Source organism: Sphaeramia orbicularis, chromosome 7, assembly GCF_902148855.1.
Source record: "Sphaeramia orbicularis chromosome 7, fSphaOr1.1, whole genome shotgun sequence".
In the NCBI taxonomy this organism is placed as follows: Eukaryota; Metazoa; Chordata; class Actinopteri; order Kurtiformes; family Apogonidae; genus Sphaeramia; species Sphaeramia orbicularis.
The window spans coordinates 8,498,904-8,526,765 of record NC_043963.1 but is presented as its reverse complement, the minus strand read 5'-3'; the positions used below and the strand labels follow the sequence as shown (position 1 = coordinate 8,526,765).

Below are 27,862 nucleotides of genomic sequence, written 5' to 3'. Positions count from 1 at the left end.
TACCCTGAGTATAAGGCTATTTAAATACTGTGTTTGTTTGTTGTCGTTGTTTACACTTTTTTGACCCAGTTGTAATTAGTCTGTGACCCACATTTGGGTCACAAGCCACCAGTTGAGAACGTTGACAGTAGACTGTATATAATCAGTGGACAGAGTAACAGTAACATCACCCATTGGTGTCTGAGCTGTGATTTGTGGCTGTTTGTAGCCTGACGTGACCATATTTGGACGGGGCGGAACTCATGCTAAACATTAGCTGAATGACTACGTAAAATGGTAAACTTCACTTAGAGTTTGTATAATAAGATCATTTTTCCGTCTTGTTAGTGGAGCCTGAAATCTGATTAATTGATGAAAAAAGACAGATGGACCAGAGTATTTATTCAAAGGTTCAACTAAAAATGAATTAGACAGACGAAAAAACAAATAATGACAATGTTTTTAAAGACACGTTCATTTTTAGTCTCTGCACTGCAAAAAAGGGATGTCTAAAAACAAGATTAAAAGCACTAAATCTGAGGAAAAGGTCATCAAAACAAGTGAAATATTTTTCCATGCTGCAAGATAATTTCACTTGACAAGATTTCTTGAATTAAAATTGTTAAATCTAGAAATAAGCATGTCTACAGATATATGAACACAACATGAATTAACTCATAACAATATAAATTATCTAAAAGCTCTACATTTAAGTTGTTTTTTTGTTTTTGTTTTTTTTAATCTTTGTAAAAAACTACTAATTTGCAGTGTGGGAACTAGGACGTTTTAGAGCAGCATCTAGTGGCTGTCAGTGGTATTACATCTGTTAGATATTTCCATATCTTCTATGGCATAGGTGTCAAACATGCGGCTTGGGGGCCAAATCCAGCCCGCCAAAGGATCCAATGTGGCCCGAGGATGGATTTGTGAAATCCAAAAATTACACTGAAGATATTAACAATCGAGGATGTCAAAACCATTTTAATTCAGATTCCACATACAGACCAATTAGATATCAAGTGGGTAAGACCAGTAAAATACTATCATATTAAACCTATAAATAATGAATACAGCAAATTTTATCTTTGTTTTAATGGAAAAAAGTGAAATTACATGAAAATGTTTATATTAAAAAAACTGTTATTTTACAAAAAAAGTGAAAAACCTGAAATGTCTGAAGATAAGTAAATGCAATTTTACCAATAATCTGCCTGTTATTAAATGTTTTGTGCATTTGTAATTGTAATGTAAGTTCTAATGCACATGTGTAAAGGATAAACTAATGATCTGAGGCAGAATATTGTTAAAATTGCACTTGTTCTTCTTAAGATATTCCAGTTGTTCACGTTATTCAGATTTTTGTAGACGTTAACATTATCATAATTTAATTTTACTTTTTTCACTGTTATTATTTTACTGGTCCGGCCCACGTGAGATCATATCGGGCTGAATGTGGCCCCTGAACTAAAATGAGTTTGACACCCCTGTTCTGTCTACGTAAAATCACCATTTAGTAACTTTTTGAAGAATCACTGTGGATAAAATTCTCTAGTGACAGCAGGATTTAACATTCACAGTCTGAAGTAAATGTTACCGTTAAAAACAGAACACTGATGTTTTATTAAGAATCCAAAACTCAGACACAAGTAACAAACAGCAGAGTCTGACAGGTTTGTGTTTCATCTTCGCTCCTCCTCCTCCTCCTCCTCCTCCTCCTCCTCCTCCTCCTCCTCCTCGTGTCTACATCCATCTGTTGTTAATTAGAAGTAAACAGATCATTAATGCAGTCTGATATGTTCTGTATGGAGCTGCATATGGACGAGCTGCTGCCGCTTCCTGCTTCACCTGCTTCTGTCTGCCATCGCCGCCGCCGCACCTACAGTGTTTATTCATATCATATGTTTAACAAATCACATTCAGGGCTGTTTTACGACTTCGCTGTCAACAGGTTAAGGAATAGAGAGAAGGGGAAGTCTGTTTGAATGCGACTAAAGAGATAAAAATGACAAAATAAACAGAAAAAAAACTTAGCCTGTAAAGACCCAGTGCTGCTTTTGTGTCATTCCCAGATGAATTTTACTCTAGATTGAACTTTTCTTAAGTGATTTATGACTATTTATTCTAATATTCTTCGCTGTATTTGTGTTTTTTCAGTGAAAATCAGGAATTCTCCTAAATGTAATTCACTGATCATATAGAGCACAGGTGTCAAACATGTGGCCCGGGGGCCAAACCTGGCCCGCCAAAGGGTCCAATCTGGCCCGCGGGATGAATTTGTGAAATGCAAAAATTACACTGAAGATATTAACAATTAATCCACATACAGACACATACAGACCAATTAGATGTCAAATGGGTCAGACCATTAAAATATTATCGTAATAACATATAAATAATGACAACCCCAAATTTTCTCTTTGTTTTTTGGTGCAAGAAGTAAAATTGTATGAAAATGTTCACATTACCAAACTATACTTTTATAAAAAATGTGAATAACCTGAGCAAATATGAACAAACGGAAATGTCTTAAGAAAAGTAAATGCAATTTTACCAATATTCTGCCTGTAACTAAATGTTTTATGTGATTGTAATGCAAATTGTAATGCACATGTGTAAACGATAAACTTAGAAACCGAGGCATAATATTGTTAAAATTGCACTTGTTTTTTCTTAAGACAATTCAAGTTACTCATGTTATTTAGATTTTTAAGTAAACTTTGTAGATGTAAACCTGATCATAATATAATTTTACTTTTGTCACTGTTATTATTTTATTAGTCCGGCCCACTTGAGGTCAATTTGGGCTAAATGTGGTCCCTGAATTCAAATGAGTTTGACACCCCTGATGTAGAGGTTCATAAAAACTCAGATTAAAGTTAAGGGACATTATATCAGAAACAGAAAACTGAAGAAAAAGTGACTTTTTCAGTAAAGATATCAGTAAACAAATGGCTCCATCCACTGTCATTGATCAAAGTTCATGGGTTTTACTGGTGAATCAATGTTGTAGAAGATGACGGTGTTTCCATGGTAACTATGGAGCCTCTGAACATCCAAATGGGTCATATCTGATGACCATGAAAAGATGACAAACTGTACTTTACACCAATATATACATGGATTGATAGGATTAGTGGATCAACAGGTATTAAACACTTCATATCAGTGGAACGTTTTGGTCACTAGTGACTGTTTGGGTCTTTATGGGTTAAAGTGAATGTGAAGTCCTAAAACGAAACAATAAATTACACAAAATAAGTGAGTTTTGTGTTCTTTTTTGGCGTTATAAAAAGCAGATGATGCTACAGAAGATTTGTTTATAAGTATCATATTGACCGTGGTGACCTTCGACCCCTCCAGATGTTCCAGACGGGAAGCATGTGACAAGTGGAGGAGCCTCACTTCAATACCCGTCTGGACCAATGTGTGGACATCTCCGTTACCCCTAGAAACATGTCAGTGACATCGCCGGCAACGCAGGTAAAGGCGCATACGTGGATTTTCACAATAAAAGCACAGAGTCATCAGTGTTTCCAGTTGATGAATTTTTTTTGGTCTTCATTCTGTCTTAGTTGATCATCCGGGTGCAGAATGTCCCGGCGCTGTCGGGGGGCGTGTCCTGTGTGTTTGAGGACCTGAGTGAAAGCCCCGGCGAGGTTCTGGCCAAGGGGCAGGTCATGTGTATGTCGCCGTCACTGAGAGACCTGCCGACGCAAACACACACTTACGGTAAGTCAATAAAAATAGCATATATGTCAGAAATGTAGTACTGTAGGTGATTTAGTCGAGTATTAGCTTCTTTTACAGTGTTTTGTGGTTGTTTTTAGCCTCTTTTTTTTGTAAAATTTGCATTTTTTTGCTTGTTTTAACCCTTTCATGCACGAATTATGAGAACCTTAATCAAAAATTTTTCCTGAGTGTTTTTATTCCTCTTTAGGCATGAAAAAAACAATGCGATTAAAAATTTCTTCTGAAAAATAAATTTAAAAAATAATGATAAAATAAAAATAATAAAAAAAAAAAATTAAAAATACATAAAAAAAATTGTAATGGAAAAAAAAAAAATCTTATGAACCTATTTTTCATGAAGTTGCAAAAATGTCCACTCACCTGGACACCATGCGTTTAATTTTTGACACACAGAAACATGTATTTACTGATAAATTGTGTGAAAACTATGGGGAGGGCTTGTGATTCTGGGGGTTTATGCTCAGGAGAGATCTACATAATGTTACCAATTCATGTCAGAAAAGATATGTAGTGTCTTAAAACTTTAATAAAGATATGTGTAAAACAAACAAACAAACAACGAAAAGAACAACAAAATCCATGAATATACAAGAGAACAGCTGTAGAATAGCTGTCCACTGTAGTGACTACGATGCATGAAAGGGTTAAATATCACTGTGTGTAAATTTGCTGATTTTTTTTTTTTTTTTAATATCTTTTTATTGGAAAGGCAAATGTCCATCACATACATTAATTACAGCCTCAGTCATTCAAGAAAATACAATAGGATGGATACAGAAAGTTTTGATGATTACATCCATATTGCCCTTCTAGAATTTCTTTTTATGGACCATTAATTTCAGATGAAACATTAATACAACAAAACAGAACAGAACAGGGGAGCGCACCACCTCATACAATCACAACTTCATATAAAAGCAGATAGATTCACACAAAGCACAAATACAATCGAATAAATTTGCTGAGTTTTATACTTGTTTCTATTTTCTCCCGGGAGTTTTTTGCTCATTCAAACACCATAATTACTTCTGCTACTACGTTTGCATGCAGTACAGTGTAAACAAAGTATAATTATTTTTCCATTGCACAAATTTCGACAAATTACACCATTCATTTTGCATTGAAATGGAAATGACAAGTCAAAGATCTGTCTTCTTCACTGCTTTTTTTAATGATTATAGCATTACTCCTGACCAGAATATCTGCCATTAAACTTAAATTTCTTTTTGTTACCTGTTGTATTATTCACTAACTTGTACTTTAATTTGTACTATTCTGTATGAGTAGTATTTAAATGACTAAAGTCAGTGGTGGTGTTCACTACCCCTTCTATTCCGTGACAGTCAAGATGGCAATGATTGAGGTTGACAAGCTTCCAGCCTTTCCCACTTTTTGACCATTTTCCTTGTATATCTGGGTACTTTCTGTCCGAACTTTCCATGAAAATGCACTTAAAATAATAAGTTCATTAGTGCACCATTTGAGACTGTGTAAAATGTGTAGTTTCAACTCAATTTCAGCCTCTACCTGTAAAATTTTCAGTATTTTAGCTTGTTTTGTTGTGTTTCTGAGTCATTAAATTGACATAAATGCCATCAGTTCAACCTGTATCGAACTTCTATCCTTCAAAATAAGAGCACGTCCTTTAAAAGCTATAGATTTTGCAGTGAAAGCTGTTATTTTGGAATCACAATCAGCTTTATCAGCCAAGTCTGTGCACACAAACAAGGAATTTGGCTCTGGTTTACCCACAGCTCTCACATACTAGGCCTTTAGTTAAACTGATTTCTAATTTCACTCACTTTGTAGCTACGGTGTTTAGCAAATATTAAAATAAACACCAAAGAGAAACCAATAAGGAGCTATGTATATTCCAGTTTGGGTTTAGTTATACAATGATAGTGTAATAATTCATGTTTTTTTTCTGTTTCCAGGGGAGAAGCGTGTGGTCCAGCTCAGTCTTCGCTCCACAGAGACCGGACACCAGTTCATCACCACCAACTTCATCTACTACAACTGCTCTGTACTCAACTCGTAAGTCTGAATTCTCTCCTCTTCGTCTTCTTCTTTCTTCTTCCTCAGGACAGATTTAGCGCCAACATAATCCATGTGGTAGGCTCTTTGGTTGCCACGGTAACGGCAGCTCAGATCACGGATGCAGAAAATGCTGTAAAGTGAATACATACATGTCAATCTCACATTTCCTCCTCCTCCTCCTCCTCTTCCATCATCTCCTCCTCTGTCCTCTGATTGGTCGATTCCATCAGGTGCACCTCCTGTGTCAGCAGCGTGTTTCCGTGTCACTGGTGTAAATATCGTCACGTCTGCACCAACAACCTGCAGGACTGTTCATTCCAGGAGGGTCGGGTCAGCGGCATGGAGGTACAAACACACAAACACACCAACAGAAAATCCTGTTTTATGATTGAACGGCTGCTTTTATCGCAATCAGAAAACCCTCTTTGACATCTTATCCATAGAATGGAAATTCAGGTGTTGTCTGAGAAGATGGAAAATGCCATAAAATTGTAGTTTTTTCTCTTTTTTTTTTTCTTTTTACACCAGTTAAGGCTGCAATATCACGCACATTCAACGGCAGCTGACTGCTCCTAATGTGCTAATGCTAAGTTCTGTGTGTAGTAGTCTGGGTAAAATAAGACAATGAAAAGAGAGGAAGATGGAAAAATGAAACAAAACAATGGTTTTGTCAGAAACATGAACAGATGAACGCGTCTGTCATGTAGCCGAACATACTTTTTTTTGTCTTTTTCTTTCCTTTCCGTTAATGCTACAATATCAAGCACCTTCAATGGCAGCTGACTGCTCCTAATGTGCTAATGCTAATGCTAAGTTCTGTGTTTATTAGTTTGGGTAAAATAAGATGGTAGAAAAGAGAGGAATATGGAAAAGAACAAAATTGTGGTTTTTGGGAGATGTCGTGTAGCTAAACATAGTCGCACTTTTTGTCTTTTTTTTCTTTTCATACCAGTGAAGGCTGTAATATGAAGCACCTTCAATGGCAGCTGACTGCGACTAATGTGCTAATGCTAATGCTAAGTTCTGTGTGTGGTAGTTTGGGTAAAATAAGACAATGGAAAGAGAGGAAGATGGAAACATGAAACAAAATAATGGTTTTGTCAGAAACATGAACAGCTGAACGGGTCTGTCATGTAGCTGAACGTAGTTTTTCTGTCTTTTTTATTTCTTTTCATACAAGTTAAGGCTGCAATATCAAGTACCTTCAACAGCAGCTGACTGCTCCTAATGTGCTAATGCTAATGCTAAGTTCTGTGTTTATTAGTTTGGGTAAAATAAGATGGTAGAAAGAGAGGAATATGGAAAAAAGGAACAAAATTGTGGTTTTTGGGAGATGATGTGTAGCTAAACGTACTCACACTTTTTGTCTTTTTTTTTTTTTCATACCAGTTAAGGCTGCAATATCAAGCACCTTCAGAGGCAGCTGACTGCTTCTAATGTGCTAATGCTAATGCTAAGTTCTGTGTTTATTAGTTGGGTAAAATAAGACGATGGAAAAAGAGGAGAAGATGGAAAAATGGAACGAAATTATGGTTTTGTGAGAGATGTGAACAAATGAATGGATCTGCCACGCAGCCGAACATACTTTTTTGGTCTTTTTTTTTCTTTTCATACCAGTTAAGGCTGCAATATCAAGCACGTTCAACAGCAGCTGACTGCTCCTAATGTGCTAATGCTAATGCTAAGTTCTGTGTGTAGCAGTTTGGGTAAAATAAGACAATGGAAAAGAGAGGAAGATGGAAACATGAAACAAAATAATGGTTTTGTCATAAACATGAACAGCTGAACGGGTCTGCCATGTAGCTGAACGTAGTTTTTCTGTCTTTTCATACCAGTTAAGGCTGCAATATCAAGCACCTTCAATGGCAGCTGACTGCTCCTAATGTGCTAATTGCTAATGCTAAGTTCTGTGTTCATTAGTTTGGATAAAATAAGATGGTAGAAAAGAGAGGAATATGGGGAAAAAAAAACAAAATTGTGGTTTTTGGGAGATGTCATGTAGCTGAATATATTTGCACTTTTTTGTTTTTATTTTTTTTATAGCAGTTAAGGCTGCAATATCAAGCACCTTCAATGGCAGCTGACTGCTCCTGATGTGCTAATTGCTAGTGCTAATGCTAAGTTCTGTGTTTAATAGTTTGGGTAAAATAAGACAATGGAAAAGAGAGGAATATGGAAAATTGGAACAAAATTATGGTTTTGTGGGAGTTGTCATGTAGCTGAACATACTTGAACTTTTTTTTTTTATAGCAGTTAAGGCTGCAATATCAAGCACCTTCAATGGCAGCTGACTGCTACTAATGTGTTAATCGCTAATGCTAATTGCTAATACTAATGCTGAGTTCTGTGTTTATTATGCTGCGTTCCAGGCAACCCGTAACCCATGTTTTCCAACCTTCTACTAGTGAAAATGCATTGGAATGGCAGTCGGAACTGTAACTTTCCACCCTTGAACTCGTACTAGATCGATGTACTCCCAGTTCTGCACTCTGACATCACATAGCCTGTGAAACAACATGGCGGCTACTCTGTTGTTAGCTAGTTTTCAGTTCATTGAGGGCAAGAATAAATTAATACCAAATACATATCCGAATATAATAACGTAACATAAAAGGTGTAACAGCTTTTCTTGCCTTATGCACCGTTTTTCCCCCTACATATACATTTTTGTCTTTTATTTATTTTTTTAGCAGCTAAGGCTGCTGCTCCTCATGTGCTAATTGCTAATGATAATGCTAAGTTCTGTGTTTATTAGTTTGGGTAAAATAAGAAGATGGAAATGAGAGGAAGATGAAAAAATGGAACAAAATTATGGTTTTGTTAGAGATGTGAACAAATGAATGGGTCTGTCGCCAAACATGCATATACATTTTGTTTTTTTTTTTTTTTCTTTTTATACCAGTTAAGGCTGCAATGTCAGTTGCCTTCAGTGGCAGCTGACTGCTTCTATTGGGCTACATGCTAATGCTAAGTTCTGTTTTATTTGGGATGAAAATGGAAAAATGGAACAAAATTATGGTTTAGTGAGAGATGTGAACAGATGAATGGGTCTGTCATGTAGCTGAACAAGCATATACTTTTTTTTGGCTTTTTTTATACCAATTAAAGCTGCAATGTCAGGCACCTTCAACAGCAGCTGACTGCTCCTAATGTGCTAAGTGCTCGTAAATTCAACTTGTTTTGATTCTTGGTAGAACATGCCAGTGAGAGACAAGGCCATTCGTCCTATTTATTTGTTTTTTAGCTGAGATGATGTTGCCTTCATGGTAGAAGGAGAACAAAGTGCACCCAGTTGACGGTGTATAAAATATGTAAATCATGTTTGTTCGATTCAGGTCAAATAATCAGCGTCTTCCTCCTTCGTCGTTTGTTCCATCGGTCTCACATCCAGACGTACGAGACAGTTTAACATGTTGTCGGATCTGACCTGAACGCCGCCCGACACAAATAACAACGCTAACTTCTCGATGTGAATGTTCCAGAGTCGGAAAACCCGCCACTGGTTTCCCTGGCTCATGGTGTCGGTGTTTCTCCGAGAGGTTAACCGGCTGTTTATTTTTTAAATAAATCACTCCTAAAGCTGTGGTTTGTTTCGCCGCCAGCTGAGTCGAGATGTTTTTTAAAGAACAGCAGGAAGGTCAGAGCTGCTCACCGTCATTACACGGTTCAGTAAACAACAGTAAAGCTTCAGGTCAGCAGTGAAGGGTAAAACACACAGCATTTTACACCTCTTCTTACTGATGCGTTCAAGGACACTGTGGCAGTGGGATATTTAAGAGTCGGTTACAGAGAAGAGACATTCACGATACAAATAAACAACAACAAAAGGTGTTAAATCCTGACTTCGAAGATGCTGCAAGAGCTTTTAACCTGTTAAAAATAACATACTCAGCAAATGTGTGTCTATAAATGAACATAAATAGGTTATAAATGTTTCCGTTTTTGTAGAATCACGATAAAAACTGTATAGAAAAGAAAACACCAAACACTAGCAGGTCATGAGTAAAACAATCGTACTGTAGAACACGGAAGGACATGCAGCGTTTACAGTAAAACAGCTCAAGGCTACGGGAAAAGACACGCTACGAGACACTGAACATGGAAACACAGATCATGGACGAGTGAAAACACACTCCCCTCCAGACTCTAAATCTCCTGCACATATCTGACCTTTGACCCCCACACTACAGCTTCCTGTTGTTTCAGAACACACATGTTGAGGTGGAAAAGTCAAGTAAAGCCTCAATAAAAAGACATGTAGTTTAGAGCCTTTATTCCATTAATTGTTAACTATAAATTAGTAAAAATGTTGATTGATATCATTGATTAACTGGTTTGAGTAAAAAAAGGGGGGTTATTTATTAATTTTGCTTTTGTTCAGATTTTATTTTTAAATCAGTTTTTTTCATTGATTATTTTATCAGTTTTATTTTTATTTTGCTATTTTTTTTGGAAATATTTCTTCAGTTTTGTTCTTTTTTTATATTTTGCATTATTTAGTTATGATATTGTTTTTTTCTTTACCTCTTATTTTGGTAGGTTTTCATTTATATATTTTTTGTTCATTTGTCTTATTTTGTACGTTTTCGTTTATCAAAAAATGCTTAGTTTTTCCATTTTTTTATTTTATATAGTTTTTGTGCATTTTATTCATTTTCATAAAATTTTGTGCTGCTTTTGTTAGTTTAAAAAAAGTACTTTATTCATTTTAGGTTAATTTCCATTTTTTTAATTGCTCATTTTGGCCATTTCTCTTTTGTTGTGCATAATTTTTTAAAAAAAAGATCTTATTCTTTTTTATTTATTTATTTTTTAATTGACTTTTTGTTAGTTTTTTAAATTTTGTGGTTATTTTGCTAAGTTTTGTTCCTTTTTATTTATTTTTTTAAGCGACGTGAAGCCCAAAAATAAGTTTCGGCAGCAACTGAAGTCAAATAAAATACCAATTAATGTTCAGTAGATGTGAGGACACACAATGTACTTTTTTTTTTATTGTTTTTTTGTGACACTGAACTCAAAATAATTGACCAAATGAGGGGAGATCATCTCAGTCATCATTTTTTACTATTTTCTGGTGTTTTTTTTAATCCATTGAACCAATATTCAGTGAATGTATTCTCGGTGTAGTTTCTATTTGAAGTGACTGTAACGATGATGACGACGACGTGAAGATGAACATCAGCTTCAGTGATGAACTCCGTGCTGCGTTCACCGTCATGTCACGAGCAGATTCTCGCTGTCGCCCTGTAACAGATTACTTCTTATCCGTCACCTCGTTATCTCGTTAGTGAGTCGGGATCGAAGCACCGGGGCGTCTCGTTGACGTGATTGGTGCACGGTGTCATTACAATGTGACAGTAACGACCTCTGATTGGCTAATTGCGTAATGGGAGATGAATAGCCACTTAATTGACATGAAAACGTCCAATCCCGGCAATTAATGTTAATTACCAGGCAATTAAGTCGACTAAAGAGAGCCAGAGGAGGGGGAGATGAAGAGATGGAGGGTCTGAGAGGGGGGCACATGAAAGGACTGAATGTGAAGGTTAATGGTGGAAGTGGCAGAGGAGAAAGAGGCGCTGAGTCTGGGAATAAAACCGATGGGAAGAGAAGGAAGGCAACGCAGCAGCTGCAGTGGCGACGATGATAAAGGCGAGGCTTCGGTGACTCTAAGGACAAACTCACACCAAATATTACGGACGCTTTATAAAGTTTTCTTGTATCTAAACGGCCAGATCCTCAGCTTTTTAGGAGACATAATAATGATTATTATTGAAGAAAATCATAGTTATGACATTAAAACATGATAATCAGGTTTAATGTTGCTTCATCAAACACTAGGATTGTCCTGATTTCTATTTTTACAGCTCTGGAACTTCAGTAATGATTAATAAGTGTTATAGTTCAAGAATTTTCATTTTGTCTTCTTATCTTAATGATACAGGGATTATTTTCTTTTTTCAGACATAGTAGTAGAGTGATGTTCCCATACCTGACATGTTTCAGCTGCCGGCTGCCAGGCACAACAAACCGCCCCTCATACCTATTGTAGCTTATTTTGACATCAATCCAGTTGATGTCATCATGTCTATGCGTGTGCTGATGTCACTATCGACAAATTCCAGCCATTATAAGTAAATGAGTGAAAAAAAAAAAGATTTAAATTTTTTTTAACTTTGACCTTTTTTTCCCCAAAATGTAACCACATCTGTTCTGGGTCACTGGTAATCTATAAACCCAGTTTGGTATGAATTCAACAAATAGTTTTGCTGCTAAAGTGTTAACAATCAAACAAACCAAACTAAAACACATACCCCTTGCTCCTCTTTGGGGTGCGGGGTAAAAATACAGAATACAATCAAAAAAATGTATGGCTAAAAAAAAAAAAAAAGGTATTTTAGTCTAAAATAACAGTATATAGAACAATAGTAAAAATAAATAAATAAATACACACACATACACATACCAGTCAAAAGTTTGGACTCACCTTCTAATTTAAATGGCAAGAGATGGACCGCAGATGCCCAACAAATACTCAGTATCACTGGGAACTCCTTCAAGACTTTTGGAAAACATTTCAGGTGACTACCTCATGAAGCTCATCCAGAGAATGCCAAGAATGTGCAAATCAGTAATAAAAGCAAAATGTGTTTATTTTGAAGAATCTAAAATATCAAACATGCTTGGAGTTATGTCACACTTTTTTAAACTACATAATTCCATATGTGGCCATTCATAGTTTCGATGCCTTCAGTGACAATCTACAATGTAAATAGTCATGAAAATAAAGAAAAACCAGGTGAGTCCAAACTTTTGACTGGTAGTGTATGTCTATATGTCACAGTAGAGATTGAAATCCAGTAGGATTCGTAATCCTACTAGGACAGATAGGAATTTTAGTTTGTCCTAGGACAAACTACTGGATTTCAATCTCTACTGTGATATACATATATTATAATATATATATATGTATATATATATATATATCTATATATATATATATATATATAAACAACAATGGTGCAGAATTAAAGGACAATAGTTTAGTGCAGGATGGGTGCAACTTCTGCAGCAGCATTTGCATTTTAACCCTTAAGAATATGGAATTAGCATCATTTTGAACACTTGAGTTTCATATTGAGGTGATATGAAATGCAAGCTGTAGCTTCAGAGTAAATTACAGTTATCACATTAAATCAGAATCAGTTTTACTGGCCAAGTTTGTTCACACAAACAAGGAATTTGCTTCCAGTTTATCCTTAGCTCTCACATCCAATAGAACAATTATAGTTTTAAAATATAGAATAAAATAATAAAAAAACAACATATGGTTAAGGAAATATGATAAGTAGTAAACAGAACAATAGTGCAAATATAAACATCAATAACACAGAATTAAAGGACAGTAGTGCAGTGCAGGATGGGTGTGACTTCTGCACGGACATTTTCCATTTTAACCGTTAAGAATATGGAATTTTTTTGAACACTTTTTATTTCCATATTGAGGTGATATGAAATGCGGGCTGTAGCTTTAAAGTAATTACAGTAATCACGTTAAACGGTAGGTAATCAGCTTTAATGTTGCTTCATGAAAATGTAGGTTTGTCCTGAATTCTATTTTCAAGGCTCTGGAACTTCAAATCAACAAGTGTTTCTGCATAAAAACACCACTATACAACTATATACATGTAATAACTCTGCTGTTATAAAGGGTTTTTCAATGTTTTTATGTTGTGTTCGGTTCATACTGGAGTCTAAAGCTCCTTCTGCAAGGACGTTTTTCATTTTATCCATTAAGAATGTGGAAGTTAGCATCATTTTGAGCACTTTTTATTTCTATATTGTTGTAATTTGAAGTACAAGAGGGGAACCTTGTAGCTTTAGAGTAAACAAACCACTTATGAAACCAGTTTACTGTAAATAATTTACTCCACATTGAAAATGAATTGTATAATGAAGGTCAGTGCTACTGATTGCTGTGTAGAAAAGAAAGAAAAGATCAACTTAATAAAAACCAAAGGAAATGAATAGAATTAATGTTATTGGGACACATCTTGGCTACAGTTGGTAAAACACCAATATAATACTCAATAATTGCTCATATATTATACTGTTCATCTCTGACAGTTTGCACTATTACTCATACTTTGCTCATTTATGTAAATATGCATTTACTTAGTAATAGTAGTTTATATTTAATGTTCATTCTCTGTTGGATGCCATTCTTAAATGCCACTTTGTTGTGTTTGTTTTAATTTCCTAGTTTGTTTTTTTTTTTTTTTTCTTATGCATCTTAAATTCTCTTGGCATTCATTGTGGACGGCAAAGTAACATTTTCATTTAACAGGGAAATCTGTTTCCTTACTGTGTACAGTCGCGGAAAAAGTTATTAGACCACCGCTTGTTTTCTTAAATTTCTTATTCATTTTAATGCCTGGTACAACTAAAGGTACATTTTTGTGTACAAATATAATGATAACAAAAATAGCTCATAGTAGTTTAATTTCAAAGCTGATATCTATCCACTTTTTATGTTTTCTTGATAATAACCAAAATCACTTCAGTTCTTACATCAATATCTATGGCATTGTACTGACAAAAACAGTGCTTTAAGGCATTCCATGTTTTCTTTTCTGTCTGTTTTAGTCACGTACACACAGGAGTTCGTACTTGATTGTATAACCATCGTTTTGATGACTTTTGGTGGTCTAACAATTTTTTTCTGTGACTATACATAATGAAAAGTGAAATTAAATGAAAAACTACATATTTTTCTCTTGGTTTTATAGTTAAAAAGTAAAATTACATGAAAGTGTTTACATTTCCTTTCTACTATCTATTCACAAAAAATGCGTATTCTGCCTGTTACTAAATGTTTTATGTATTTGTAGATCCACTGTGATCTGTAAGTTGTAATGTACATTTAAATGATAAACAGAGGCATAATATTGTTAAAAATGCACTTATTTTTCTGAGGAAATTTCAGGTTGTTCATGTTATTCAGAATTCAAAGGATACTTTGTAAATGTAAATATTTTCTTGATGTAATTTCACTTTTTTCTACGGTTATTATTTTACTGATCTGGCCCATTTGAGATCATATTGGACTGAATGTGGCCCCTGAACTAAAATGAGTCTGACACCCCTGTTCTAAGGGGTTTTTAAGGGGGTCTTTAAGTAAATGTCAAGTATCATTTCAGTATCTTGAGGTGGAGCTGAGTATCCTCTTTTTTTTGGAAATCCAGATATGGTCACTAATAATTTTTTGACAATAAACGCTTCAAATCTTTGAATATTTCCCCTGTTAGAAAAGAAACACCTGAATTTAAAGTGTCCCAGTACTTTTGTCCATATAGAGTACATGGCAGTAGAGAAAACTATCAGTTCTGCGAAGTATGGAAGTGTAGATTTACCTGAAAACTTTGCAAACGCTTGAGCTACACACTGATTTTCCACGGGTTGTCTCGGATGCTGCACCTGAGCCTCATAGTAGAAAGAAAAACCCTGCAGACAAATAAGAAAACATTTAGGAAACACTGTTCTCCGCTCAGAGCTGAATATGTGTCAGATTTTAACGGCGTTGGAGGCGTCTCAGCTCAGTTTAAAGAACGTCTAAAACTGGACCGAAGTTGATTCAGTTGTAGAATAAAACCGCCGCGTGTCACCGAGGCGCGCCGGCGTCCTGCCACAGGTGAGCCTAGTGTTTGGATAAATGTCAAGTGTTTTCTGAAAGACTCCGAGTCGACGTTGGCCTTTTTCCCAAACGCACAGACACACACACAGAGACCCACACACACAGAGACACACGCAGACCCACACACAGAGACACACACAGACCCACAAACCGTCACAGTCTCCACAGTCGGCGGCGTCAGCTGTGCTCTGGTCCACTTCCTGTGGAGCTAATGGTCTTCCTGTCAGTCACTTGGCAATTAATTACCGTGGTGACGCTCGTTAATAAAGGTTTCACCCCACTGAGAGTGTGTGTTTATATGTGTGTGTGTGTGTGAGAGTGTGTGTGTGTGTGTGTTTCCAGCAGACATAGGAAGTTTCAAAGCTTGGATCTGTCACCAGCTGTCCATTACTGAACACACAGTCAGTGAGTGTGTGTGTTCAGTGGGCGATGACAGACAGCGATACGTTATCAGCTCTGTCTGCTCTCACTGGGCTTTGTTTAGTTGTGTGGACGAATGTCGGTGTTTAACATTTTATCCTCCCACTTTTACATGTGTGTGTTTGGCAGTTATTTCAGGGTTAAAGGGACAGTTTTGGTTCTACTTTTTTAACCGGATGGATGGATGGATGGATGGATGGATGGATGGATGGATGGATGGATGGATGGATGGATAGATAGATAGATAGATAGATAGATAGATAGATAGATAGATAGATAGATAGATAGATAGATAGATAGATAGATAGATAGATATAGATAGATAGATAGATATAGATAGATAGATGGGTGGGTGGGTAGTAATAATAATACATTTTATTTGGTGGTGCCTTTCAATAATAAGAATAAGAATAATGGATTAGATTTATTTGCGCTTTTCTATGAACAATACTCAAAGCGCGTACAGAGGATCCATTATTCATTCACTCTCACATTCTCCCCCTGGTGGTGGTAAACTACATTTGTAGCCACAGCTGCCCTGGTCCCTCCGACCACCACCAAACATTCATACACATTCATACACCAGTGTGAGTAGCAGCACTGGAGGCAAGGAGGGTGAAGTGTCTTGCCCAAGGACACAGCAGCACATGGACAGAGCGGGATTCGAACCGCCAACCCTTCGGTTATTGGACAGTTATTGACTCTACCATCTGAGCCATGGCTGCCCCATAGGTAGATAGATAGGTAGGTAGGTAGGTAGGTGGGTGGTAATAATAATAATAATAATAATAATAATAATAATAATAATAATGGATTAGATTTATATAGCGCTTTTCTATGAACGCATACTCAAAGCGCGTACAGAGGATCCATTATTCATTCACTCTCACATTTTCCCCCTGCTGGTGGTAAACTACATTTGTAGCCACAGCTGCCCTCCCTCCGACCACCACCAAACATTCATACGCATTCATACACCAGTGTGAGTAGCAGCACTGGAGGTAAGGAGGGTGAAGTGTCTTGCCCAAGGACACAGCAGCACATGGACAGAGCGGGATTCGAACCGCCAACCCTTCAGTTATTGGACAGTTATTGACTCTACCATCTGAGCCATGGCTGCCCCCATAGATAGAAAGATAGGTAGGTAGGTAGGTAGGTAGGTGGGTGGTAATAATAATAGTAATAATAATAATAATAATAATAATAATAATAAAAATATAATAATAATATAATACACTTTATTTGGTTGCGCCTTTCAAGTCACCTAAGGTCACCTTATAGACAATATTGCTGGTGAGGTAGAGCTGGGTGTCATCCGTGTAACAGTGAAAGTTGATATTTATTTCCGGAAAATATTGTCGAGGGGAAGGTAGATGATAAAGAGGTGGGGCCCCCAGTACAGATCCCTGGGGCACACCTGAAGTGACGGGGAAATGGGATGTGAAGGATTTGATCTGAATAACCGGAGTGCAATAGAACCCTTTCTTATTCCTTGACTACTTGTATACAGTTGTATAAAACAGACACGTGCACACATAAGGCCCAAAGGGAGCTTTTCTTAAATAAATAAATTCCTGTTCTGTATAGGGATGTAAAAGAAAACAACAGAATAGAAACGCCACAGTTACCTACTGTATGCATTTCCTTGTAATAGCGTGTCACGGTACTTAAAAGTGAGTTACTTGCAGATAATGTGTTTAATCGCTGGTGCTGAGTCTAAAGTCGCTTCGCTGTCCACTGTCTCTCACTGAGGGGCGGAGCTTCCCCAAATTGCGTGCTCACATGCATGTCCAATTGTAAAACTGAAAACCTGCAGTCCATAAGGGCGGATTGTCCCGTGCAGAGCGGAGCGAATGGTACATGGTTTTCCCGAGTACCGTTGCATCCCTAATAGATGATAGATAGATGTACTAGTATTATTATTACTTTTTGGGAAGATCGATTGGTTATTTTAAAATATTTAGTTTCTGACTTTTTTACAGCTGATTTTGGAAGGTTTTTATTCGACAAAGAGACCGAGATTTTCCCTCTTTTTTTTTTTTTTTGTATTGTATTTTTCCCGTTTACTGTAGTGACAGTAGAGAGGAGACATAAAACATGTGATGAGACATAAAACATGTGATGAGACATAAAACATGTGATGAGACATATACGATGATCTGTGATGTCGCACAGACCAAGAAATTAACCAGAAACATGTAAGGGATTAATATGAAGGATAATATACAGAGTGAACTAAACCCAGACAGGGTAATGACATCGGAACGGCCTTGAATGGGTTTATTGAAAAAAAAAAAAAAAAAAGACCAGTTCACCGTATATCATCTTTCTGTAAAGACCTTGTGTGCTTTTTTTTTTGTATGTTATATACCTGTTGTGAAGCACCATTGAGTCTGCCTTGTGCATGAATTGTGCTCAGTAAATAAAGTTGAATGAATTATGTATGAACTAAAGAAATTAAACTGTTCTAACAACATATCTGTATTTATAAGGGATTCTGTTAATATTTCATTTAGTGTCGTTGACCAGATGAGAATCAAGAATCCAACAGAGCATCAGAATAACCTGGTTAAAATAACAGACAGGAGGTTTAATATTATATCTCTAAGTTTATGTCTCTTCCGTCTGTCTTCTCAGGGCTGTCCTCAGATCCTCCCCACTTCCGGACATCCTGGTCCCGGCCGGAATGGTTCGTCCCATCACGTTGCGAGCTCGTAACCTGCCGCAGCCGCAGTCGGGTCAGAAGAACTACGAGGTGTTGTCAACATCAGGGGAAAGTCCAGCGCATCCCGGCCGTCGCTTCAACTCGTACTGCATCCAGTGCCAGAACACCTCGGTGAGTCTCACTACACTACCCAGGCATGCACCGGGGCCGGCAGTGTTTTGACTGTGTGGTCATGGTCTCAGGATGAAGTAGTACGAGTGTTTGCAGTGTTAGTAACAGAATGAACAGGAAAGCTGTCGGATTAAGTGACGTCACATAATTTTTTTACATATATTTTGAGTTTTCATTGCGTAAGTACAAAAACAAATTACATAGTGATCTTAAACCTCTACCCTCCAAGAATCCCATGCATCCTCAGAAATTACCGCCCCAAAAACTGGTAAAAGAAAGAAAAAGAAAAAAAAGGACCCTCGACTTCACATCAAATTTTTCCATATAAAACTTTACCTTAACTCGTAACAAACTAAAACAATTATTTTTTCCTTATTTAAAAAGTCTGTTTCTACACTTTTATTCTACTTTTAATAAATAAAACCAAGCAAAATATGATAAATCAATTGAGATTTTGGCTTTTTTTTTTTTTTTTGCAAATAAGTTAGTTACTAAATAGAATAAAACTGGTCCTAGGATAGACCCTTGAGGCACCCAGTGGTACAGTATGTATTTGCTGAACACTTATCACCAATTGTATACACTGTTTTCTGTTTTTTAAGTAAGACTCCATCCAATGATGTAATACATCAACAGAAAAATTGAATGTTGAAATTTTTGAAAGTAGGACGTCATGATACATGAAATAATTTGATAATATAAAAGAATATTTCGACCCATTGTATCTTTATGTTGATTTATGCACCGACCTATGGGTTATTAATGTTTTTCAGGTACAGTAAATAGAAAGAATTGCAATATATTGATTAATTTATAAGTTGTAACTATTAAATTTATCAGCAGCTTCTTTTTTTTTTAACATAACTGATGATTGGTTTGAGCAGTTGTGAAAAAGTAACAACTTAAATTTAATATTTTTCAATTTTTTTTTTCCTCCTGGGACAATAAACTGAATATAAGGACAGTTAAGGTCAATATCTGTATTTATTAATTTATTTATTGGTTTATTTAATAGGGACCATGCATATTTATGAACATTGTTGTATAAAAAAATACACCAGAATTAATAAAAATGACTACTTTTCATCTGCAGTCCTTAGACAGATGACAGAACAAGACATAAAACAGCCAAAATTGGATCCATCACTTGCTCGCTGTAAATAAAAAATTTAAGAAATACACATAATGCTGACATAGACACCATTAAACAAAAAAACAAAATGAACAAAAAACAAATAGACATAGGCTTTTGACTTTTTCAGAATGTTCGACTTTTTATGGATCAAACGATTAGTTATTGACAAAATGATCAACACATTATTCAATAATTTTAAAAAAAATCATTATGTTTAGTTCTAGTCAAGAGGGTTTTTTTGCTTTAGAGATGAACATGGATGTAGAACTGAGGCTGAAATCATTCTCATAGACATTACATGAAGCTTCAATCATCGAGATGTCTATAAAAATGCAAATATCTGCAAAAATGCAAGAATAAGTGGCAGACGAGAGCTTTATAACTAATATAATATACCTCATCTAGTCATGAATGTTAGCTATGAATAATCTCATCCTTGAATAAATTACACAACAATTTCTCATTATATTTGCCACATTACTACACTTGGAAGAGTCAGATAACACTGGAATATCTTCTATCAGACGCTCCTTTCAGAAATCTATAATATGAACAGGTGGATGTTTTCAAATAAACTCAATAGGAACCTTCATCCACTGCCAAGTCTGACTGAGACCCAGATTTGGCTTAAGGTAACCGTCAGACAGAGGCTCCTCTGTCACAGATGGAAACTCAGATCACTGAAATCTGTCCCCGGGAGGAAGAGGAGACTCACCTCTGAACATGTGGATATATAGCCTACATTATATGGACAAAAGTATGTGGACACGTAGAGTGACAGCGAGAGGAAATCTGAAAATTAGGGAAAAAAACACAAAATATAGACTGTAATTTGAATAAAACTGTAAAAAACAGCTTCTATTGAAATGAAAGTGGTTGTATTTAGTGTAACCGTCCTTTCTACTTAACATGTCTTTAACCCCTTTTATTGAGATAATATGAGATATTATGGCATTAGTTTTATGTTATTTTCTAACAGGTTTCATTCAACACATGCCAGATGTTTTTAATTGTTTGTGCTGCTTCTTGTCCATGGGGTCAAAGGTCACACTAAATAGTGACTTGAACCTTTAAAACACCTTTGGTTCAGTTTTTTAAATTTGTCTTTTAAGGCTGGGTGCATGTTTCCTGTATTTTCTACTTATATCTGAAGAAAAACTCAATGAGATATAAATATATAGATAATTTCAACCCTGGAAAACAACAAACCTAGAGGTGGACTAAGACTGTTGCACAGTACTGTGCTTTTTTTTAATTAAAACATACAAATAACAGTGTACTTTAAATATTTATCCAATCAATATACACTTTATTTTTACTTTTACTTAAGTTTTCTGAACCAAAAATTGGTCATGAACCAGTTTTTCTAATAATAATACGTCATAATATGTTGAATAATATGTAAAATGTAAATGCTAATTTTACAAAATTAAACATAATTTGAGAAAAACTACAAATTTACAAGAAAAAAATGGTTGATATTAAAGCATAAATGTTTGCAAAAACTTCACATCTTTACCAGGAAAACCTAAATAGTGACTTAACCTTATAACAATGTTTCAGTTTTTGTGTGTCTTTTAAGGCTGGGCACATGTTTCCTGCGTTTTCTACTTACATCTGAAGAAAAGAGAATGAGAAATAAATATGTATGATCATTTCAACCCTGAAAAACAACAAACCTCGAGGTGGACTAAGAGTTTTTGCACAGTACTGTTTTTTTTTTTTTAATTAAAACATACAAATAACAGTGTACTTTTTAATACTTATGTAATCAATATACACTTTAATTTACTTTTACTTTACTTCCAAAACCAAAATTTGGTCACGAACTCAGTTTTTCTAATAATAATATGTCAATAATAGTAAATGCTACTATACAAATTAAACATATTTGAGAAACACTGCATATTTACAAGAAAAACTGTTGGTATTCTCTAATATTAAAGCCATAAATGTTTGCAAAAGCTTCACATCCTTATCAGAAAAACCTAAACAGTGACTTAAACTTTTACTAAAACAGTTCAGTTTTTTGTGTGTTTTAAGACTCTGTACATACTTCTTGTATTTTCTTGTATTTGAAGAAAAGAGAATAAGAAATAAAACGTGGTCATTTCAACCAAAGATAAAGATGGAATAAGGCTTTTTCACAGAACTATACAACTCTAAAGTTTTAGTTCATTTTCATATCGTCTTCTAATAGAAATTAATGGCAATTTTTTGGGGAGGATTTTACACTCTTTGGTTTCTCCAGTCACGTCTTGATGCGTGATATGTGTGTGTGTCTTAAAGTGCCGAAATATATACAGTAGAAGAAGAAAAATCTGCTGTGAATATTTAATATGACGGGAGTGTGTGTCTGGAAGATAATTAGTGAGCGTTAGCAGCAGTGGAGGCAGCGGGAGCAGCAGCAGGATGGATGTTTGTGTTCAGGTTGGATCTGATTGGAGGAGGAGGAGGAGGAGGGTGAAGGTGACTCAGTCAGCTGTGAGATGAACTGCAGCATCAGCAGCCACACACAGACACACACACACACAACACACACAGACACACACACACACACCTACACAACACACAAACACAACAGACATGGCTTCTCCAGTTGTGTTAAAATGACATCACCAACCAGACTCCAACACTTCACCCCTCTGCCCTCTGTCTCCACCGTTACTACGACAACCCCAAGACGTCTTGTCATGTCATTAGTTTCTTGTGACCTGCATGACCCCGGCGACCTCCGGGGGTCAAAGGTCAGGCCTCAGGTAGACAGGCGGTATTGATGCGTCTGACTGGAATTCAATTACGAGAAAGGAAAAAAAAAAAAAAAAAAGACGCGTGCAGACACAGACGGACACCGCAGATTGATTATCGTCCTTTTCCGAGATGACACTCGCCATCCGCCGTCCTGCATCCTGAAAACACGCATGCCAACTGTTGTCCTTCTGTTCTCCCTCATTTCCTGTCCTTCATCTGTCTTCCTGTCGGTGAGCCCGCCCCAAAGACGCCGCTCGCACGCACACACACACCCACACACACACACACACAACACACACACACACACTCAGACAGAAATGCCGTCACTGGACACAGGAACACACACACACTTACATACATACAGATGGTCAGTGTGTGTGCGTCTGTATTTAATTAAGTTACTATTCCCAGAGGAAATTGGCCATTTAGTACCACAAACACACACACACACACACACACACACACACCACACACACACACACACACTACACAGAGGATTCCTGCCATCGCACATTCTTCACACAGACTTTGGGCAGTTTTCACAACAAAAACAGTGTCACTATGGAAGGAAAACTCCATTTTAAACAGTATAAACGCCACAGACGTATTCAGGAAATGAGTAAAAATACACCCTGGGATTAGCGTCATGTGACCAGTTGATAAAGACATATAAAGCAATTGTTTTAGATAAGATAAGATAGATAAGATAAGATACTTTATTGTCATTATACAAATGTACAATAAAATTTAGGTGCACTATCAGGATGCAGACTCCTAAATAGTAATAGTAATCAATAGTAATAATAACTATAAAACTATATAATAAAAACAAAATATGCATCACTCACATATCATACATCCATTCATTTGTTTCCTCACACATTAACCTCCTTCACTTATCACACCGCAATACGTCACCACATCAGTTCTTTTGACTTTCCTTCATCTATGGTTGAATAAACATAAGTGATAGAGAAGTGAACTCAGGTTATGTAGCTGCAGTCGCTGTAGCTGCTCTTGGATTCTGTTTTTTATAAACTAAAACCCATCACTCCACACACTATGTTTTATCGTTCAGCGTCAATGTATGCAGTGCAATGTATGAAATAGAGCAAATAAAAATTTAGGTTTATTTATCCACATTCAAAGCTTAAACACTTCAAAATATGCCATAGTTTGCATTTTGCTTTAATTCACTCATGTATTTTTTACTACTGAACAAGCATTTTATCTGTTATTATTGTTGTAAATACTCTGTGGTGTTTTTCATGCCATTTTTGTCTTGATTCTTCTCATTTTCTTATGTTCCTATTCTTTTGGTTTCACAAAATTGAATCAGAATGAACAAATATTTGCTGCTAAAGTTCTAAAAGTTTATTTCTTGTTTCAGTTTATTTTTTATTTATTTATTTATTAGGAGATAGTTTTTTTCATGTAAGTGTATTTTTATTTAAGAAGTACATTTATTTTTTCAGATACTCTTTTTGAATAAATCACAATCTCTTTTTTTTTTTCTTTTTTTTTATAGTGGATAATTTTGGGGCTGTTGCACCTCTGGGCCACCAAAGCTTTTAGATGCATCCATCTCATTTAAAATCAGTATTTCATAAACAATTTAACAGAATGTCACAAATTTGGTACAAGTGTTCTCTTGATTAGTTGTGGCAAGCCAAAGGTTAAAGGTCAAGCTCAGTTTGACCCTGTGTCTGTCCACTTTTATGAATGCGACATCTCAAAAACGCCTTGAGGAAAGTGTTCATGCAGAATGAGAGCATTAGACTGTAGTCGCTTTTCCATTGAACCTCAAACTGCGCAAATATAACTAGTGCATAAAATTTACCTAATGGAAAAACGCCAATTTTGCCAAAAGTCAAGTTTTTCGATTTAAAAGTTTTGCACTGACAAGAGGTGGTTTTTCAGGCGGAGCGCAAATGATATATCACCCAAACTGCAATGGAAAGACCTTTTTTCCACAACTAAAGTCATGTGAATAAACAAAAAAAACAAACAAAAAAAAAAAAAACGGATGTGACAGACGTTACAACAAGCGAAGAAGATGAGTTTTGAAAAGAACATGTCACAGTATGTGTGGACACACCAGGAAACCCAATCATTTTTTAATTTAGTACAGGATAGAGGGGTAATATATAATAATAGTGAATTATCTGTAAATCAACACCATATTTACGTTCGTCACCATGTTTATGGAATGACTTCTGGTGTCATCTCGTGATAATCAAATAAACAAATCATTGCATTTGTGATTTAATGGAAAAACCGACTTTACGCACTTCTGTTTTTTTTATATTTAGGTAAAGTTTTGTGCATATTTCCAAAGGAAAAGCAACTTGTGATTCCCAAAGGTCAAGGTCACTATAAGGCATGGTTGGCCATAGCTGCGTATAACAGACTGAACTGTATGAACGCGTTATAATGTAAGGATAGTGTTTCGATCCTATTGACTTTGTGGTTTACATTAGATGCTATAAATACTGTGAATTCCAAGGTTCTGCATCGGAGCCAGTTTGTCTGAATATAAACAGTAATTGGAGATGGTTCGTCCGTACTGTTGGATGGAGACGGGACAGGAAGTGATGTGTGTTGCATTTACGTTAGATTTCCGTCTGATGTGCGGCGTTTTCGGTCAGCGCCGAGTGATAAAGTTCACATGTGGAGGCAGAGATCTGATTGATGAAAGGCTGATGTAAACAGACGGCGGATGGTAAACGATCTCTTCTTCCTCATCACTCCCTCCTCCTTTTTTTAATTTACCTCCATCTATCGCTCCCATCTTTTCCCCGAAGGCTTCTCTTTTCATTTTCTTCCACCCATCCTTCAAACTGCAGAGACCAGAAGTACCAACTCCAACACACACCAAAACTATGGAAAAAGAGGGAAAATTAAAGTGTTTATCTTTCTTTTAAGTAGCAGTTGAGGCAGACATTTTTTAAAGCTGGTCATTTTACATTTAATGCATCTCCAGTTTTATTTTTCTATTAATTTGGACAGTAACATAATTTTTAGAGGTGCGGTTCATGATCCAATTAAGTATCCGAAATGTGTATTTTTCTATTGTATTGCATGGGATATTTAGTTTAATATCATTCAGAATTCTATATCAAAACTATTCATTCTGTATATTTTTTCATTGCATTTTCATTCATTTATTTACTTAAAATCAGTAGCTGCAACTTTTTTTACACTTTGTATTTCCGTGTTGTACTTTTTATTGTAATTAATTGCATAATGATAATTTTCTATTCATAAAATGTACAAATAGGATTTAGCTCAATAATGCATCTGTAATAATGTGGTGAATGATTCCAAAATAGATATTTTGTATAAAATACGCTTCTCTGCCTTGAATGCAAGACTTTATTTATATTTTAGAACATTATACTTCTATTTTTTATAAAAATTAAAAAAAAAAAAAAATTGAGTACATCTTCCACTACTGATTCTCATTAGACGTAGGGATGGATTGGACTTTTTTTTTTTTTTTTTTTTGTCAAAGTCGTCGTTTTACTTGATAAGCCTTATATTATCCAAAGACCACTGTCAGTATTCTAAATGTCTTATTTGTACCAAAACAGTCACACATGTATTTCTAATCTATATACATTATACTGTCATAGTCGCTGAATGCATGCAGCATCTGTACTAACTTCACAATTCTTGTGCAATCTGTCTTGAATAACTGAGAAATTTAGCTTTTTTATACATAATATAATAAATATAACGTGTAGGTTAATTTTGCTGTCGGTCCCCCTGATCAGTGTGTGCTAATGCTAAAGGCTAATGCTAATGCTAGGTACTGTGTGTGTATTAGGAAGGGGTAAAATGCAGAGATAAATTTCCCTACAGAGATAATAAGACGTGTTAACTTTAAGCTTTAGTAAGAAAGTAACGATCCTTATGCATATGATTTTTAGCCAAATACACAGTATACATGAGCACAGAAAATGACATTGGCAGCAACTGTACTGGAACTGGCCACCCTACCAAACTTCAAATGAATACGCAGCCAAAAGTCTTGGAATAACACAAGTTGTGTTTTCACAAAATTTGCAGCCTATGTTTGTTTTTTTTTTTTAATTTCCATTAGTTTTCTGAAGTAGATTAGAGAAGGTTTCACAGTCTTTTATTGACAAAAAAAAACATAGTCCAAGAACCTTTGGCCGTGACTGTAAGTAGAAGAGCTGTTGAAATTGATTTGTCAAAATGGAGATTGAATTTTTTTTTTTTTTTTTGCAGTGGGAGAAGCTTTTATTTAACTTTGTCAAAATTAAAGAGAAGCTGTTTCCTCAAACCAGTTGCTTGGATATAAGTGGATTTTTTTTTTTTTTTTTCTTAAATATCCTAAACATAAACTTCATTCAAATAACATCCCAACCTACTGCATCAACCTGACTTGAACAGTTGCGAAAATAGGTAAATGGAACGGAGAACAACTAACCTTGCTATCAAAATTCAAAAACAGAACTAGTTTTGTTTCCATCAATTGGAAATACGAAAGAAATAGTAAAACACATCTTGAGTATGGTTGTAAAAGCAAACAATTCAGCAATAGGGCTTCTTTTCTGCCATATTATTCTGCACGCAGTGGATATTTTCATCTCTTTCCTCTAATTTCTTTGGTTTTTTCATCATAACATCAGAACCTTAGAAACAGATCTACACCTCCGCCATGCTGGATGAACGCCATCATCCAAAAACCACTCGTTTTAACACTTAGCGTCGACATTCTTTGATGAAATCGAAGCAGCAGCAGTTGGTTGTTGAAGCTGGCATTAGCGGACACCCAAGGAAAAGGAACGCGGTTTTTAAGGTGGTGACCCGAACCGGCGCTAGCACCAGCCCAGAACTAGCACCAGGTTTTATTTGGCGCAAAGTGGGTACAAGGTATGGGTGCCAATCTGGAACCGTCTTCTTTGGCGTCTGAGATGTGAAGAAGTGTTTCTACATTAGGCTGAAAACCAGCCCCGGAGCCTTGATGGAAAACAGGACAGAGATGGAGAGAAGAGAAATGAGACAGTAACAGCTTTTTAAACAGCCGCACATACACACTGTCACTAATGCTGCTGTTTGCCCAAGCACCTCTGACCCCATGGCGACAGGCCTAGCGACCGGACAGGGGTGTTCCATGGGGACGACAGATCCAGACGCCCGCTCCAACAGTGTCCACCAGCACCGCGACATTAAGCCCCAGCAGGAGAGGAACTGAAAGAAAAGCTGGCAGAAATAGGAAAAGAGTTATTGA

At 36.1% G+C, this 27,862-nt stretch overlaps 1 protein-coding gene across 1 annotated transcript in view; it reads left to right on the top strand.

The window, feature by feature from the left end:
• The window catches only part of LOC115422047 (plexin A3-like), a 322,979-nt gene that overhangs the window by 222,533 nt on the left and 72,584 nt on the right, over positions 1 to 27,862 (top strand). The window contains 7 exon segments of the mRNA XM_030138091.1: positions 3,340 to 3,368; positions 3,371 to 3,459; positions 3,552 to 3,708; positions 5,664 to 5,763; positions 5,997 to 6,111; positions 18,518 to 18,544; positions 18,546 to 18,716. Of these exon segments, the coding sequence (XP_029993951.1) occupies positions 3,340 to 3,368; positions 3,371 to 3,459; positions 3,552 to 3,708; positions 5,664 to 5,763; positions 5,997 to 6,111; positions 18,518 to 18,544; positions 18,546 to 18,716 (688 nt within the window).